Source organism: Rhea americana, unplaced genomic scaffold, assembly GCF_003343005.1.
Source record: "Rhea americana isolate MKP2758 unplaced genomic scaffold, rheAme1 scaffold_106, whole genome shotgun sequence".
Taxonomy (NCBI): Eukaryota; Metazoa; Chordata; class Aves; order Rheiformes; family Rheidae; genus Rhea; species Rhea americana.
In genome coordinates, this window is record NW_028185106.1 from 401,867 (window position 1) to 418,585 (window position 16,719).

At 45.9% G+C, this 16,719-nt stretch overlaps 1 protein-coding gene across 1 annotated transcript in view; it reads left to right on the forward strand.

The window, feature by feature from the left end:
- The window catches only part of NDST4 (N-deacetylase and N-sulfotransferase 4), a 101,967-nt gene that overhangs the window by 81,821 nt on the left and 3,427 nt on the right, over positions 1–16,719 (forward strand). The window contains exons 8-13 of the mRNA XM_085309064.1: positions 3,785–3,967; positions 5,757–5,853; positions 7,707–7,830; positions 9,586–9,760; positions 11,028–11,198; positions 13,279–13,388. Of these exons, the coding sequence (XP_085165190.1) occupies positions 3,785–3,967; positions 5,757–5,853; positions 7,707–7,830; positions 9,586–9,760; positions 11,028–11,198; positions 13,279–13,388 (860 nt within the window). The remainder of the gene's footprint in view (positions 1–3,784; positions 3,968–5,756; positions 5,854–7,706; positions 7,831–9,585; positions 9,761–11,027; positions 11,199–13,278; positions 13,389–16,719) is intronic.

Genomic DNA, 16,719 nt, shown 5'->3' on the forward strand with positions numbered 1-16,719 from the left:
TGTTTCTTGTCTGCTTACAATGAGATGAGGGATAAAAATAATAATAGCGACTGCTTCTGTAACTAGAAGGACCATGACTACAGGGACAGGAAAGTGATGGGGAGAGGGGGAGGATGCATTACAGGCAGGGAAAGGGAGGCAGCAACTGAGATCTGGATCAGGCGATGGAGGGCAGACACATTTCAAAGGGAGGGGAGAAGGAAAAAAAAGCTCATGCGTATACCTCCAGCACATCCCCCCTCTTCCAGCCTCTCAAAATACCAGTGACCACAGTGAAGGGGCCAAAGGCAGAGACACGTTACCAAAGCTAGGAAGACGCCGCATCGGTACAAGCCGCGGCTGAGCGGCGCTGCCCAGGGTGGGCAGCTCTAACGGGGTTTGGTTCAGCAGCTTTGCGCTTTCGCTAGCGCCTGCTGCTTGCCTTAGCCTAGCCCAAGCCCAGCGCAAGGCTGCCAGAGCCTTTTCCCTCCTGCCGCCCTCCAAACAGCATTACCCTGCCTCGATAAAACACCAACTGCTGCAGCTCGCTTTCTGTTCGTGAAGCCAGTTGCCATCTCACCAGTTGCTCAGAGCACTGCAGGAGGGGACGTTGCCACGTTTCCCCAGCTCACACAACCCTGCTGCACTGCAGCGYTGCAACAGTGTCACGCGTTGCACCCAGCGCCAGCCCCAGGGCCCCTCTACGGGCCAAGGTCAAAGTTAGAAAGAACAAGAAGTTTTTACTTGTCTACTTTTTATTTGCTGGAATAATATTAAATGTCACTGACAAGTTCTTTGGCACGTATCAAAAACAGAAAAACACTTTAGAGACAAGATGATATTCCCTTCCAACATTTCCTAAGTGTTTACTTATTATTTCCTCATTTTTAGAAATATGACAAGTGTCTTCTATATGCTATTTATGAGCAGGGCTCAGCCAGAACAGAAATGGTCAGGTTTTTTATTTTTTTATTTTTAAAGAAAGAGGCAGTAGACTGAGAAACCAAAGAAGTTCCAGTACCTTGCTTAGAAGCTTCTGAGTTAGCACATATGGAAACTCACACAATGTAGGGCAATTTTAATGCCTGCTCCAGTTATGTCAAACACTTTTCAACCATAAAATGCATAGGCACTTAAGTCTACAGGGTCCAGCTGATAGAGAAAAGGGGAAAAATCTCAAGCAGTTGCCAATCTTTGCTCAAAGGAGCCTCATAACAGAATAAAGATGAGGAATAAATTACCTTCTGTGGAATAAAGTGAGCATAGTGCAAAAACACAGCAGATGAGCCATAAGGGACTTTTTCCCCCCCCCCAAGTTGCATCTATCTTCACCTTATAGAAATACTAAAAGCCTTATAAATAATTTAACAAACTAACAGACACATTTTTAAACATTGGGGGATAATATTTAAGAAGGGGGGGGATGAAAATGGAAAGTTGCAGCCTTTTATGCCACAGTTATTCTAAAATGCAGAAGAGCATGGTTCCCTACAAACAATATTTTGGTCAGCAGCACTTTCCTCCTCTAGAGCTTGAGCTACCACAAAGCAGCAACATATTGAAGAGTAAAATCAGTTTGAAAAAGGTAACTATGATTTGCTCTGGAARACTTTTAGCCAGGCACTTGATCACTTGAGATGTGAAAGCCCTGATATTGAGGTCCAGAGCACCCCACTACCRGGAAATGTGGTTGTTATCAGGCTGAGACAAGGGGCTCCAAGGCTCCTAACCAGGGTCCAGATACAGTCCTCCAGTCCCCCAACCATAACCACCTGCAAGCAGCAACAGCACACACCCTGACACTTCCAGTTTGTCTAATTTAAATCCCTAAAGAAATACAGTCTAAACACGCTCCCACCTGCCTCTGCTGACCCAGGACACATCCAGCTTGACCCAATTCACCCACCTTCACACCAGCTGCAGACAAGAAGCTCGCTGACCTGAGCACGCTCTCAGGACACCAGGTCTCCTGCTGCATCTCCCAAAGCAGGAAGGTGCACACACACTCTGAGCATCCCCACCACAAGGCTCCTCAAGGCTCCCACCCCACGCTATAAGTGAGGCATGCTCACACCTGCACTCAGTGCTGAGTACCCACAGCTGTGCTGCCTGTTCCCCTTCCTAATCTTCCTGAAAAGGACTCTCCTGACCATGGGTATCCAGCCACAGGGCAAGCAAATTGCTTGTGACTGTGGGGGGCTCTTGGCCGATACCCCCATTTCCCCCTGCGAGCCTGTCTCCTCGCTAGGAGTCGTGGGTGGCCCAGCAGGCCGGCTATTTTGTGTGGCTGGGTACCTTGCCCCGGGGCTGCCAGCCCTTGAGGAAAGGAGGTGCAAATGGCCACGAGATACAGATGAGTCAATGTCCCTCTCCTGAGGCTAGCTCGGCCCACCATCAAATGAACCTATGTCTGTGCTCTCGCAGAACACACAGTAACTGGCTAGGTGAAAAAAAATGCAAAGTACTGTCCACRTCCTGAGTACCCATCGGTCACGTACAGCTGGTCGCTACTCGGCACCGTCTCACCTAATTGTGGCGGGTCCAGCCCTGCTTCCGTTTTGCTCTACGGTTCTCCTGGGCTTCGGGGACTCAGTGTAGCACAAAGGGACGCTTTCATAAAGGTCATCTATAAACACTCCCTRTATGGAGATATTTTCGACTTTGTGCCAAGGAGCCCTTTACACAAAAGGGCCCTGATGATAGTGTCTTTTTGTGGGGATTCTTGAGCTGAAATAATCTGCACTGTTCTGGGAAGCTCATAGCTGTGATAGCTGCACGGGACGTGGGGAAAAGGGAAACTCTCAATGCCTGTGGACGCGTTACTCTTATCAAGGGATGAGTGAGTTCACAAGCCTGGTGCTTTATTTTCCTTTACCAGCCTGAGATGGCATTAAGGCAGGATAACAAAATGCTAAACTTACCACTATCGTATCCTGGAGCTTGCTCTAAGCATCATTGTAACTCTGACTTTTTCTTTCATATTGAGGCCACCTTGAACCATGCTATCATTATTAGAAGTGCCCTGCTTGGCATGCCTTCTGGTCTAATTGCTGTGGTCACATAAGTTAGTCTGTAGTTTCTGCGATCAGCTGCATATTATCGATTGTTTGCTTCAGAGTTCTTACAGGGAAAAAAAATGCACCTTGTTTAGTTACMTCTACGTTGTTATTTCTTGATAACTGTGTAATTAAATTCCACTGTCAGGGGCCCTCCTATCGGAGGCCGTTTTATGGAGTAAAACAGTCAAGTAACAGTGCTCACTTTGATAGCATCCTCATAAAGCTAAATAATGGCGATACACAGATAAACCAGGCCTTTGCAGTGGTGAAATTGAGTTTGATAGCCTCATATAAAGAAAATACTGGGAGATACATTCTTCACACTATTCATRCAAGTTCTTCTCTTTATCTCTCTGAATGGAAAGATGAGATCTACAAAGCAGTGACCATGTAAAGGAGAAATACAATAAGGCTGATAAATAGAAAGAAGTTTTATTGCCTTTAAGGAGAAATCAATGACAGCGATATTTAGCCGCGATATCATCATTCATAAAGGCTTGAAAGTTTTATATTTCGGAACTTCCTCACCTACCTACAGCCCTGCCATTTTAAACGAACCAACCACCCCTGCTCGTGGGGGAGATAGCATGCCAGGCGCTCTGTACGTAATAACTGCCTTAAAAAAAAGAAGTCCTCGGAAATGTGGGGGGAAGAGGGGAGGGAGGACTGAAGCTCGCTCGCGGGGCGGTCRGGAAGCCGTTTGTGAGCTGATGTCCTGCTCCTGAAAGCTTCCTCCCACCTCCCAGATCAGCGTCTTCATGACCCACTTGTCCAACTACGGGAACGACCGCCTGGGGTTGTACACCTTTGCGAACCTGGCCAACTTTGTGAAGAGCTCAACCAACCTCCGACTCCGGACGCTGCCCCCGGCACAGCTGGCGCAAAAGTACTTTGAGCTCTTCCCCGAGCAGATGGACCCTCTTTGGCAGGTAACGGCGCATCCCGTTCACACGCTCAATTGCAACGCRCGTCTTGAAATAAGAACCTTTCCTTGGGGAAAAGAAAAAAGAAATAAAGTGCCCACTTCCCATTAAAATCTTTTATTTTTTTTTCTAGATGCCTTTGCAGATTATTTAGTTTTTCTTCACAGACAACYGCTTTTGTTTAGAAACGGACTGGCTTCCACTCAGCCGATATCAGGCGCATTAAAAGCGTCCAAGTGCCACTTATCTGAGAGAAAGCTTCCCTCCCCCCCTCCAGTCTGCCCTGTGCTTGATGCATCACGCTGTACTACCGACCGAGCCCGGGCGACGAGCGCAGCCCGCAGGGCGCCGGCGCGCTCGCAAGGCGGACGAGGAGGCAGCCTCGCCCGGCCCCTGGGCAGGAATCGCTGCTCTTGGCTCAAGCGCCAGAAGGAAGTGCTGCCGTCCGAGCCCCGTGGAGGGCCGGCAGGGAAAGGGGAAGGCGGGAAGGGTCGGGGCCGCACACGCGGTTGGCACAGCGGGCCGGTGTTTTGAGCGTGGGAGAGGGTTTCTGCACGGGCCGCAAATGGCTGTTTTCCGCCTCCGTTTCAAACGTACAGTCRCGTTGCTTGCAGTGTCAACGCTGTAATTTTCAAATCGTTGTTATACTTATCTGGTTCCTCTCTTATTCAGGGTACGGTGTGCCACATTGTGCTTTTAGCTGTGCAGGCACAAATCCAGAGTGACACCATGGAGATCCGTGCAGCTATTTCAGGCTTGCACTGGAGMAGAAACGTAAAATGGAGCAGAAATTTTCCCTATTATTTTTGGCCCAGATGGAGAAGAAGTATGAATCCATAATACTGCCACTGAGTTTAGTGGAGCTGCAATGATTCACATGAGTTAATGATTTTCTTCATTATGTTTTGTTTACTTTATTCACTAGCGTACTGTATCTTCTATCACCAGCCAGTACTATGCAAAAGCAGGATCCATATGATATCTGCCTTAAAGAATAGTCAGTCCTAACCTTTTCCGTGGGGCTTTTTGTTCACACATTTTTATTTTCTATTCATAGGTAGTAGAAAGATAAGGAGATGAATAATATCTCACATTTCTACTTTGTCCTTTCTTTTGGATTCTTATATAAATAAAATTGGCACTAAGCACTATGTATCTGAATCCATTTTGTCACCTAAGAAGGTAATGCCTTGAAGCTATTCAAACAGAGGTTTCCATTTTAACCTCAAATGAAAGCTTGATTAAATCAATGTTTTAATCTTTTTCTCCTTTTTCTTTCTCTTTGTTTTTAATGACTAAACTTAATCCTCGGTCATGCAAAAACCACAATATACACATTCAATTTCCATCAAAGGGACCACGCATGCCTGTACCTAGATGCCTATGGTTAAACATATGCCTGAGGACTCTGAGTTGATGAAAAGAGTTGGGCTAACACAGAGAAAGAAATGCAGGAGTCTTGCAAGGCCTGGACTTTTACACTGATCCTCCTAAGATGGGAAAACTGTAGCTTTACTGACTTCCCTGGGAGCCCTCTAAGGATCAGTCCTGAAAGGTGCCAAGCAGCCTGGTCCCCGTATACCTAAGTGCTCCAGGACGTGCCAAAATGTAAGTGCTTCCAGGGATCCAGAGTGCTCGATAGCTGTTGAGAATAAGCTCTAGGAGGAAAGCTGCGGTCTTGCTATTTAACATAAGGCTCTGGCATTAGTGTATAGTATTTGGATCCTGCACCCATGCAATACGTTTTGGGTTTCCCTGACCTGGCATAAGCAATTGTCTTTTTTTTCTTCTTCAGAACCCATGTGATGATAAACGACACAGGGACATTTGGTCCAGAGACAAAACTTGTGACCACCTACCCAAATTCCTTGTCATAGGACCCCAGAAAACAGGTAGGAAATAAGGAGTCTGTGAAGCCTACACATGCTGGTAGCCAGCCCCCAGTTCTGCACGTGTGTTTTTGTCTCCCGTACGCTGAAGCCAGCTCCTGGCTATAGCAGTATTGCATTCCCAGGACCTATGGGCTTCTCATATTGACTCCTGCACTGCCAAGAGGCAGGAACAACTGCTCCTATAGTAAAATTGCTTTTACCTTCCACTGCAGCTCATCACTGGATTACTTTCACARTTCTTCATGCAGAGACACCAAAACTTCACAGCAGTCTCTATCCTGATAGATAGGTTTTTTCTTTCTGGAGGCAGTATTTCTTTGAATAGGAAAGGTATTTATTCTTTTCAGTTATGTTTTTCTTATCAACAAATTGAGAGGAGATGCTTAGTAACATGTGGGGGCCAATTATTTTGATGTACGTTTGGCTGACTTCAGGAGGAAGAGTTAGCTCAGTAYTTTAGGGAGACTCTTTCTTGCAGTGAGATTCCACTGTTTGTCCTATCGTTCTAGATCTTATTGGGCGAAACAGGGTTAAATTCCCCTCAGGCTCATCCCTATGTAAAGGAGAGATTTAAACAGTATTAAACAGTATAGGCTTTGTGCTCACAGTCTTTCCAGGGTTGGATTTACCTGACAGTAAAGGTGCAGAATTTCCTGCACCACGAAGGAAGTAGTGCGATTAGAAACACTGCAAACCAAACGCTGGCAATTAACAGCATTTGTGTACACCTATTTAAGGGATAATTTTGCACTGATTACTTTCTCAGGCACTGAAGGGTGGCTGTAGATGAGAATAACAAATAGAATTAAACTGCTTCACTGATGGTTTCCATCAGAATATTTTTTTCACTTTCAGAGCCAGTAGGCACAAGGTGTTGGAGAGCAAAAGACAGAAAGGGTGGTACAGCAGCCAGGTAGAGGTACTGGTACRTGGCAGCTCCATCCGCCTTCTTTCACTGTGGAGTTCGGTTCCCCAGTGAGAGCAGCACGCACCAGAAAGCAATGCAAACATTCACTGTGAAAAAAAATGTGCTGTCAGGGTGCCCTAAGTTAAGCTTGTTATTTGTATTCTTTGACAAATTATCTCAACATCATTTGAGACCCTAATTGACAGTAAACACACCACCTTATAGGCCTCTTTGGGGGTCTCRGGACATTATTTAAATTAAGCCAAATATTCCCACTCCCAAGATAGCTATTACTGCTACTGACATACTACAGAAAGTGGATGCTGAGGCAGGAAAATAAATGACTAATCCAAGATTTTACAGAAATTTGATGGCAGTGATGAAGTTGTTTTTATCAAAGAAATAATGGAGAAAATTATTGTTATTGGGATTTCAAAGCATACTTATTACATATAGGCTTGTTGGCACCTAAATACACAATGTCACTTCAAAGAATTTTACTCTCAGAAAAAAAAAAAGAGAGAACAAAACTGCAACGCTGGGAGCAACAGAAGCATATTGCCACACTGGGCACATCTGAAAAGCTTTGGGCAGCATATAGATTAAAAAGAAATACGGTCTGGCCAGACTCTATCCCTGGCTAAATACGCAGCCAAGCAAGTAATGTCAGCAACAGCAGCATCATAACTGCATCTGAGCAGAGTTTGGCATTTCAAAATGTGCCAAGTTTAATGAGCGCAGAAGAGGTCCCCGCACATTCCCGGCTCTGTCTGAAAGCGTCGTGTGCATACACATGCCTCTCAGCAAGAGGCAATTTTCTTATGAAAGATGATCTCTCTAATTTTCCAGCGTATCTCAGTGTGCATTGATTCAGAAATACTTGCTTAAACGAATAAAGTCAAAGTTTTTTTTATATTTCTTAATGGCATCTCTTTTGTTGTTGTAGGAACAACAGCACTTTATTTATTTCTTCTGATGCATCCTTCCATTATCAGTAATCTCCCTAGCCCCAAAACTTTTGAAGAAGTTCAGTTCTTCAACGGAAACAACTATCACAAAGGAATTGACTGGTAAGGAGAATAACAAAAAAGAAGTGTTCATTACTAATACATGCTAAGTCACAGTGGAGCAATTACAGAAGTATGTATGACATCTGCCTAATTACTGGATGAATTTGTTATGCTTGGCATTATCAGAGAGAATAAGAAACTAACTCATAACAATGGCACTTTTAATCAAGTCCTTAATTTTATTTAGRTCTTACAATAACAATTCTTTTATTTTTTGCCAAATGAATACAAGAAGAAGCTCRGTTATGATGTCTGTCTTCATGCTGAATAAAATCTCTGTCTTTTCATAACCGTATCAGTTTCAAAAGGGATGAGTTATCCTCTTTTCCTTGAAATGGGTCTTTTCATGAAGTAAGATTCTGCTCCTCAGGAGAAAAAAAAATGTCCATAAGGAGTTTTAGCTGATACTCCTGTTACAATTTTTAAACTTTGTTTTTTACTGGTTTTGCTTAAGGAAAGTATTTTGTAAGGGTTTTGTTTCCCCAGGGAACAGCTGTTCTTGTCCTTGTGTAGAAAATGAGCTTTAAGACAAACATCACGTCGTACAGGAAAAGATTAATCTCCTCGGACTGCTTCCCCTGCCCGTGCACTTACTGCATGGAGCGTGTCCAGACCATATGAAGCTAACTGATAAAAGCAGGCCATCACTGCCACCGCGAGATCAGCTTCCAGGTTCAAAGCATCACAAAAAATAAAGAGAAAGAAATGCCTCGCATCTACTTTTTGTACAGCACAAAGAAAGAGATCTCACGTAGCTCTCGGTCCAGCACGAATGGTGATTCGGGGTATCAGCAAATTTCTTGCCACGGGCTTCCCGCTGGCTCGGTCTGTGCGCTCCCTGCTTATTGCTGAGCTCTCCCAGTGCTCGGGAATAGCACAAGACCAGAAGATGTACATCTGACTCAAGCCCGCGATAACTCTAGATGGGGACCCCGAGCCTGCCTTCGGGTACACCTGAAGAGCGTATACCTACACGGGTGTGCTACGCGYGAGGAAGAAGCAGCAGGAAGAGCAGAGGTGCTGGAGCCACGGGGCGCCGGGCATGGCTCGAGCCTTTGGGTGGCAGGAGCCTTTGGTGGGATCACGCGTGCGGAGGGAGACCACGCGTACTTTGTGTCCACAGAAAAGCATATGAAAACAACCGGCCGCAGTAAAACTGGAATTTCCTGGAGTTCCCAGCAATGCTCAAGGGACGAAAAAGCCTCCTCCAAAGCGGTTTCACATTTTGTTTCTTTTAAATTCTTGAAGTTTTTGACTGAACCTCCTATTTTACTTATTTTCATTCTCAATCAATTGTAAATGAGAAAGACCATTCAAAGCCAAAATTTCAAAACTCTCATTCTGAAAAAGTCCAAAAGAAAAGATTTGTCAGTTCCAAAATGTAACATTTTGAGATATTGAAATTAAATGGTTGGCATCTGGGTGCTCTCCCCATTTTTTCTGCAGCTAAAACTGAACTCACTCCAAACTCTGTGAGAGAGAGACTTCCTTCCAACACCGAACTTAGCAAAAATTCCATCCATCAGAAAAGAAAACCTAATTACCTGACTTCATGGAGGCATCAGCTATTACCAGCACCAGCTAAAAGCCGGTGCTTTCCTTCTATTCCAGTTTTGGAGTGAGCTGAGAAAGTTATTTTTGCTTCTTAACAATTACATCTGAAAAATCCTCTTTTGACAGAGGAATAACGCAGATACATACGTCCCCCCCCCCCTTTTTGCATTGCTAATTCTAGTTGTTTTTTTGTTCTCCCAGGTACATGGATTTCTTCCCTGCTCCCTCCAATGCCACTACCGACTTGCTCTTTGAGAAAAGCGCCAACTATTTCCACTCGGAAGAAGCTCCTAGAAGAGCTGCTTCCCTCATCCCCAAGGCCAAGATCATCACCATCCTCATCGACCCATCCGATCGGGCGTATTCCTGGTATCAGGTATGGACCTTGCCTTSGAGAAACAGGCAGGGGAGTCTACAGCAGAGAATGACGACCAAACCCCAACGGGCATCGGTGCCGTTGAGCAGTGCAAARCATTTGCACTGCCTCGACATCGAGTGGATGCTGAATTGCAGCTCCTGCAGTTGGCACCTGTGGCACCAGTGTCATAAATGATGAAACTTCCCAGCACACAGCTGCCACGAGCTGTGAACAAACAGTTTAATCTCAATTACAGCTGGCACTGCGTGGAGGGAAAGCAGTGCTGCTCACCCGGTGAGATGCGCGAGGGAAAAGGAGTGTAGCCCAGCCAAAAAATCTGAGCTCTGTTTTCTGACTGAGAATCTGATATGTCATCCAGATCTCGAGCTTCTTAAGAACAAACCGTGAGCAATAGTTAGGGTGCCAAGGTATACAGTATTTTCTAAAGTTTCTGAGGTATTAAAAAAAATACATATCTGAAGAGTAATGATTTTCATTTTCTCCCTGGGAACAAAAGAAAGYGTGTTGGTTTTCCTGGGAAACTCAAGGCACTCATTCTTGTCTCTTACTGGGTCCGCACCTTCCCAGAAAAAAAGGCGTTGCAGTTTTTTAAGAGACATAGAAGCATGCGTGTAAAATGTAGTGCAGTTATATAAAAAAAGGCAAAAGAATAAAAACTGTTAAAATAGAGACAAATGAAAAATGTTACATCAGGCATAAAGAAGAGCATTTCTGATGCTGTTAGTAGGCGTTCTGCAAGGAATAAAGTTTGGTTTAGGGCTGCAGCYTCCACCCTCCTTAATATCTCATTTGTGCCTTTGCAGATGACAGCACGAGATGCAAAGCGCTAAAAACTTGTGCCTACTCCGGCAGACTTTGCCTCCTCCTCTTCCCGCCRCGGCGGTGCCGGCAGGGCCCTTGCCTGGAGGGGGCCCTCGTCCCGCTCCCCGCTCTCGCCGCCCAGGCGGCCCTGGCGGGGAGCCGCGGGCTGGCGGCGTGCGGCGGCTGTGCCGCTTGTGCGAGCGCAGCCTCCCAGCCCCGTCCCGTCCCGTCCCGTCCCGTCCCGTCCCGTCGCCGCGCCAGCCCCTGCTGAGGGGCGGCGGCGTGTGCGGCCGTGCAGCTGGCTGAACGTTGCGGGAAGCCGAGTTCAGGGGTAGTTTTCGGATGGACTCCCTCGATTTTCCAAGCAGTTAACGGAGTGCCTGCGCTTGTTCCCTTTTTTCCGCTTTGCTTATGGCTTAATCTTTCGGGTCACTGAGCCATGTGTCTCCTTATCTTCCGTTAGCATCAGCGATCCCACGAGGACCCTGCTGCCCTGAAATTCAATTTTTATGAAGTGATCACGTCAGGCCACTGGGCGCCATCCGAGATAAGGGCTCTGCAGAAGAGATGCCTGACCCCCGGCTGGTACGCGCTGCACATCGAAAGGTGGCTGACTCACTACCCTGCCTCTCAGGTAATTCCCAGCCCGGTATTTCACCAAGCGCATTGACTCCCAGGAAATCCTGAAATGAGCACAGCCTTTTCGTTAGAGGTGATGGGATACTTCCCCCCGGACCGCTTAGCTGCTAGAAAATGCAGCTTTGTCAAAGATCAAAGCRGTGGTCGGGAGCGTGTTGATCTTTCTGTCTTCTGACAAAAAAGATGCAGCACCGAAGCACTATGAACTGTGGCCACCTGGGCTTGATCCAGGGCTTTTGGCTTCCCTTMCGGGGTTAACCGAGGTTGTCGAGGCTTCTAGGTCCCCTGAAACGAGCAGCTGCAGCCTGAGACGTTGTGGGAAGGTTTGACAATTCATTTAGAAAATGCCAAGCCTTTTTCTAAAAGAAATTTCACTTCCCCTCCCACTCATTCCTTTTCATAGAAAATTTCACATTTGTTTGCTCCTGATACAGAATTAGCCTTTTGCAGTATTAGAGCAGGAATCCCTTCTTTTGCCCCATCTTCCTTCTGATGTTTTAGCAAACTGCCTTTCTGAATCTTTTCCATAAAAACATTACATAAACAAGGAGACCTAGAGGACATTCCTGTTATTACACAATGTTTATTTCCAGATATAAAGCTAAAGCAGATGATTTAGTAACACAAAACATATGCATAAGCAGTCTTGTGTATGTATGTGGTCCATAGTCTGGATTATACCTTTGGCCACTGTAAGGAAAAGATGTAAAAGGGATGTGTAATGAACAAAGCCGTATCTCCCAAGATTGCTTTATGTGGGCCAGGATTTTGCTGAAGGGTAGGTAGAACTGGGCGTAGCTTATTTAGTCAGGGACCTAGAAAAACAAGAGGAAATACAAGCTCTGCCTTTTGCAGTCCTTTGCAGGACTTGCAGTTTTCTTTTTATACAGCCTCAGCTGTACTACAGAGGGGAGAAGCAGGTCAATCCCATTTCCAGTAAAAACTCTATTAGTCATTTACTTTATTCTGGGCTTTCTACTCTTCCGTAAGCAGGGAACTAGCAGAGCCCCCGAGTAGCCAGGCGCGCAGACAGGGYGCGTCCTCTCGCCGGCACCACGGGCGCCACCTGGTCCCCAGCATTTCAGACCGAGCCGAGGGTGCTGAGCATCCTGAGCCCAGCTGCCTGAGCTGCTTTACCCTGGCCTGCTGCCAAGCGTCGGGAAGATACCTCTCCGGCTCCCGCAGCAGCAAACAGCGAAAGCAGCCCTCTTATTAGGCATGCAGGTGCACATTGGCATATTTCTCGTAAGCCTGGTTACCACTCATGTTTCATAGTTGTAGTGATTAATTTTGCAAGATACACAACCGAATGCACTCATTCTTAATAAGGTGCACGCAGAGAGTGCACTCACGGTGCTTACTAATGTGCACTCAGTAATGTGCATTCACTCAGCCAGTGCACTCAAAACCTTAATAATTCATAATAAGCCTTCACAATAAATATAAAAGGCACCACTCCAGAAGAGTTATTATTAGTAATGCTGTTTGGTACTCCAGTAGGCTCTTGATACATACTTGGCATTTGCTTGTGGAAGTCAATGTACCTTTATATCACATCATTCTTTAATTAAAAACAAAGAGCAAAAAAACCCTTTGCTAACAATTTTGCAAGTTTATACAGTTGATAGGCTAGTGGTAATTCTCAGCTAAATTACCCTTCTATTACTTCTGAACATTTAATTCTAAGATATGTACGAGCTTTCTATTATTTTTCTTATTTCATGCCAGATTTTTTAAGAACACATTATAAACCTCTGCRGTGCTTTATATTTCTTTCCTTATCTCTTTTTCTCAGAATTCTCTGACTCAAGTTTAGCTTGCGAGGTTTGAACTCTTCTGCTTGAACAACGTACGCACAAAGAATTACAAGGTGCCCACCTACACAGATTCAACATATTAAAGTACAAAAGTAAATCTAAAAAGAAGTTGAGTCACATGATAGTCATAACACTGCACAAAATGACATGTCAGTTTAAATCCATGTTGTCACTAGTAAGGTCACAAGAGGGAAATAATGTCATTCTTTTGTTAATCTTAGTCCTTTTTCTAAATGGTTAGCATATTTATCCCTACAGTTGCTAATTATTGACGGGCAGCAGCTAAGAAGTGACCCAGCTACTGTGATGGATGAAGTGCAGAAGTTTCTTGGCGTCTCTCCTCATTACAATTACTCTGAAGCTCTAACGTGAGTCTGTGCCTTTATTATCTGYCTCATGAGACCACACGGTACGTCCTCCTCCCGAGAGCAGTGATCATTAATTGCGAACCAAAAAAATCCACATTATGAGAATGACAATTCCGCAATGCTAAGTGCTTCAAAGTTTGGGGGCTGAGAGCTGAGTCACGTCTTGCATACGTATAATATGTTGCAGTATTTAACTGTATGATAGCATACTATTTCCACATGCAGCTTCTGTGTCACACAACATACAGAACAAATGACTGCCCAGTATTTTGTATTAGGTTCACTGCTACCTATTTTGGCCTTGGCTTTATTGGTGGCAATTACTGCTCACAGTCTCCTCCAAAAATACATTGAATTTCCCTTTTCACTGGCTTTTACATTTTCTAATTATTTCATAAATATGAAATGCTTTTTCTCACCTAGATTCCCATCTTTCCAGACAAAGAACTATGGTCCAGATTTATATAAAATATGTCCACTAAATTTGAGAATTCAATTTGAGATCCCTAAGACGTGATTTCTCAGGSAACTTAGTATTGCCTTGTAACTGCACTGGCTGACAGTTAGGTCCAGTTCATTTGGATTGCRCACGTGAGAGCTCAGCTCACATCTGCAAATCAGAGTGTAAAAACCCTAGGAAGTCCTTCAGGTGTGAAAAGCTTGGGTTAAATGCTTTTACTGCATTGGTGTGGCAGTCTAATGGCAGAGACTGGGATTCATCTCCTTGCAAGGGCTCTTTGTCGGCTTGCTTTTAACGTGGACAAAATATGTAATTCCATCATCACATTGCTTAAGCRTTGGAGCCAACGTTGCTAACTTTTGCTGACTTTTTACCCAGTCGCAGTCAGACACACGGCAGGGAGGAATTCASCCCGTACACTGAAAGTTGGGTGAAATTATAAGCCACCAACAGCAGATCCCTGAGCTGGAAGTGCGGGGATCAAGCGCRGCACCTGGAGCCCGGGGCGGAAGGTCCCATTTGCCCGGGCGCAGCCCGGCTCTGCGTGCCCTGGGGCGTCTGAGCCGACCCYGCCGGTGCTCCACTCCCCACGGCCTTTGCTCCAGGTCGAGCAAAGGCAGTCGGGGTGAGCTCGGCTCGCGGCCCCCATCCTCCCGGTGAAAGGGGACTCGTGCCCGGGCGGCCGCTCTCACGCTCTCCGCGCGTTTATCAGACCCCTGCAGGAAGCCACAATCTCTGCAGAGGCCGGAGGGGGGGTGAATTTGCCTTTTTCTGGTGCAGCAGCAAATTGTGAGGCGCTCTTGCACTGAGCCTCTCGGTGTGAGGAGCRCGGCTTAGCTGCAGACAGAAGCGGAAAGGGGACCGCGGAGTCCCCACCTACGGGCCTTTCCTCCTCCGGGAGGCGTGCAGTTATTTATGCAACAGGTGTAGACCGAGAACTGAGTGCTTGCTGCTCTTTAAGTAYGTTGCTTTGCCAAAATCTTTCTCTGGAGGAAAAATTTTGGATTTCAGAATGTAATTTTTTAAGCCATTGCTTTCTAAAGTCAACGAAATACAGGAGGAGTTTCAATACATAGCTAAACTACTGCTGTTTGAACAACTGCTACTGCACATTTTCAGTGCCTTCTGCTGTGCTTTTAAAAATGCACACACACACACACACACACACACACATATATATATCATCCTTTGTGTAACTAAATTAAAGTCAGCGGAGTCACACACCAGGAAAAAATCTATCAAATTTATTTGGACAGGAATAATGGGTTGTAAACAGTTCTATAAAATTATGCAGTCGCTGTTTAGAGACTCTGAGAATGCAAATGTGTTGTGGAGGCACACAGGTCTGCCTGGATTTAGGAGGGAAAAGGAAAATGCATTAAACAATGTAGTGTCTCCACGTTAGCACTGTCAAAATAAAAAAGATTGCATAGGACCATTCCTAGTCATTACCATCCAATAACGGTACACCACACATTTTTAAAGCTGTCACAACATGAGGAACAARTTCATCATCCTAAGTGATTACACAAACTTCTTGTGGGAGAGCCAAATTAAGGCAGGCCAAGGGAGGTCCCGACCGGAGCACGGCCTCCTTTTGAAGCCTGCACAGTGAGCGCATGGAGACGGAGGCAGCGCTGGGGCCGCTGCAGAGAAGTGACCATCGCACGGGGTTAGCAGTGCTCGTGAAGTTCACGCTCCAGCACTGAAGGGAGGTTTCCCCTTTCTCCTTGTCACCAAGTGTCACCAAGACCGCTTACATTTTTTAAGTATCTGAACCTAATGAACAAAAACCTAGAGCAGCTGGGTCTAAATTTACCAAAGCACTTTCCTTTTGATCACTGCACAGCCCTACTTCAGCTCCAGTGGCTGCTAGGAAGGTGTATTTAATGCCTGGTGTCCTCAGATGACTCAGTCCACAGCAGCATGAACCGGTGGCTTCCACCTTCCTTGATTTTTCTCAGCAGATAGGTAGGCAGAAAAGGAGCCAGGCAGTAGSGGTCGCAGGGTCAAGGGAGAACTCATCCAAAAAAAATGAGCTAGATGTATGGGGGCAAAGTCGTGTCCTGGCAGCGCTGAGCTGCTGGTTTTTCTCACAGCAGATAGCCAGACAGGGGGAGCCAAGGCAGATCTGATCTAACCTGTCTCGGGTCTTTTATCACACTCCTAATGGGAATGGATGTGATCCAGGAACTGCCGCGTCCAGGTCTCCTGCCAAACCGTGTTCCCCTGGAGGAGAGCAGAGCTGGGCTTTGGCAAAGGCAGAGGTGGCCCCGTCAGCCAAACGCTGCTTCCCTCGGGTGCAGCTCATCACACCCAGCTCTGCTCGCAGAAGCAACTCCGGAGGCAGCAGCCAGCCTTGCTTCACACCAGAGATATCCCTGGCATTTTTCATTTTCCCTCAAAAGAACAACAGGAGGGAAAGAAGAAGGCAGGTAGTGGCAAGACTAGACAAGCGTGCTTAAGTAAATATTTTCTGTTGGAGTGCTGCTAAGTTTCAGCAGAGTAGGAAAAATGCTCTCATGGTGCAACTGCTTTAGTCTTTTCCACAGAGATCCCTGGGGCTACCTGCAGCCAAGGGAGTATCGGCTGCCGTGGGACTGGTGGATTGCTAAGCTCCAGAGCCAAACAAGCAGCAAAACTGATCTCCAGGGACTGCTAAATGCAGGGCAAAATTCACTGTTTTTTTTTTTTTTTACTTCATGAAGGGATTCAGACAAAAACAAGCATACGATGCAACTTGTAAGTGAAAAGCATAAAAGTCTTTTTTACTGTGGGTGCAACTGCTTTAGTCTTTTCCACAGAGATCCCTGGGGCTACCTGCAGCCAAGGGAGTATCGGCTGCCGTGGGACTGGTGGATTGCTAAGCTC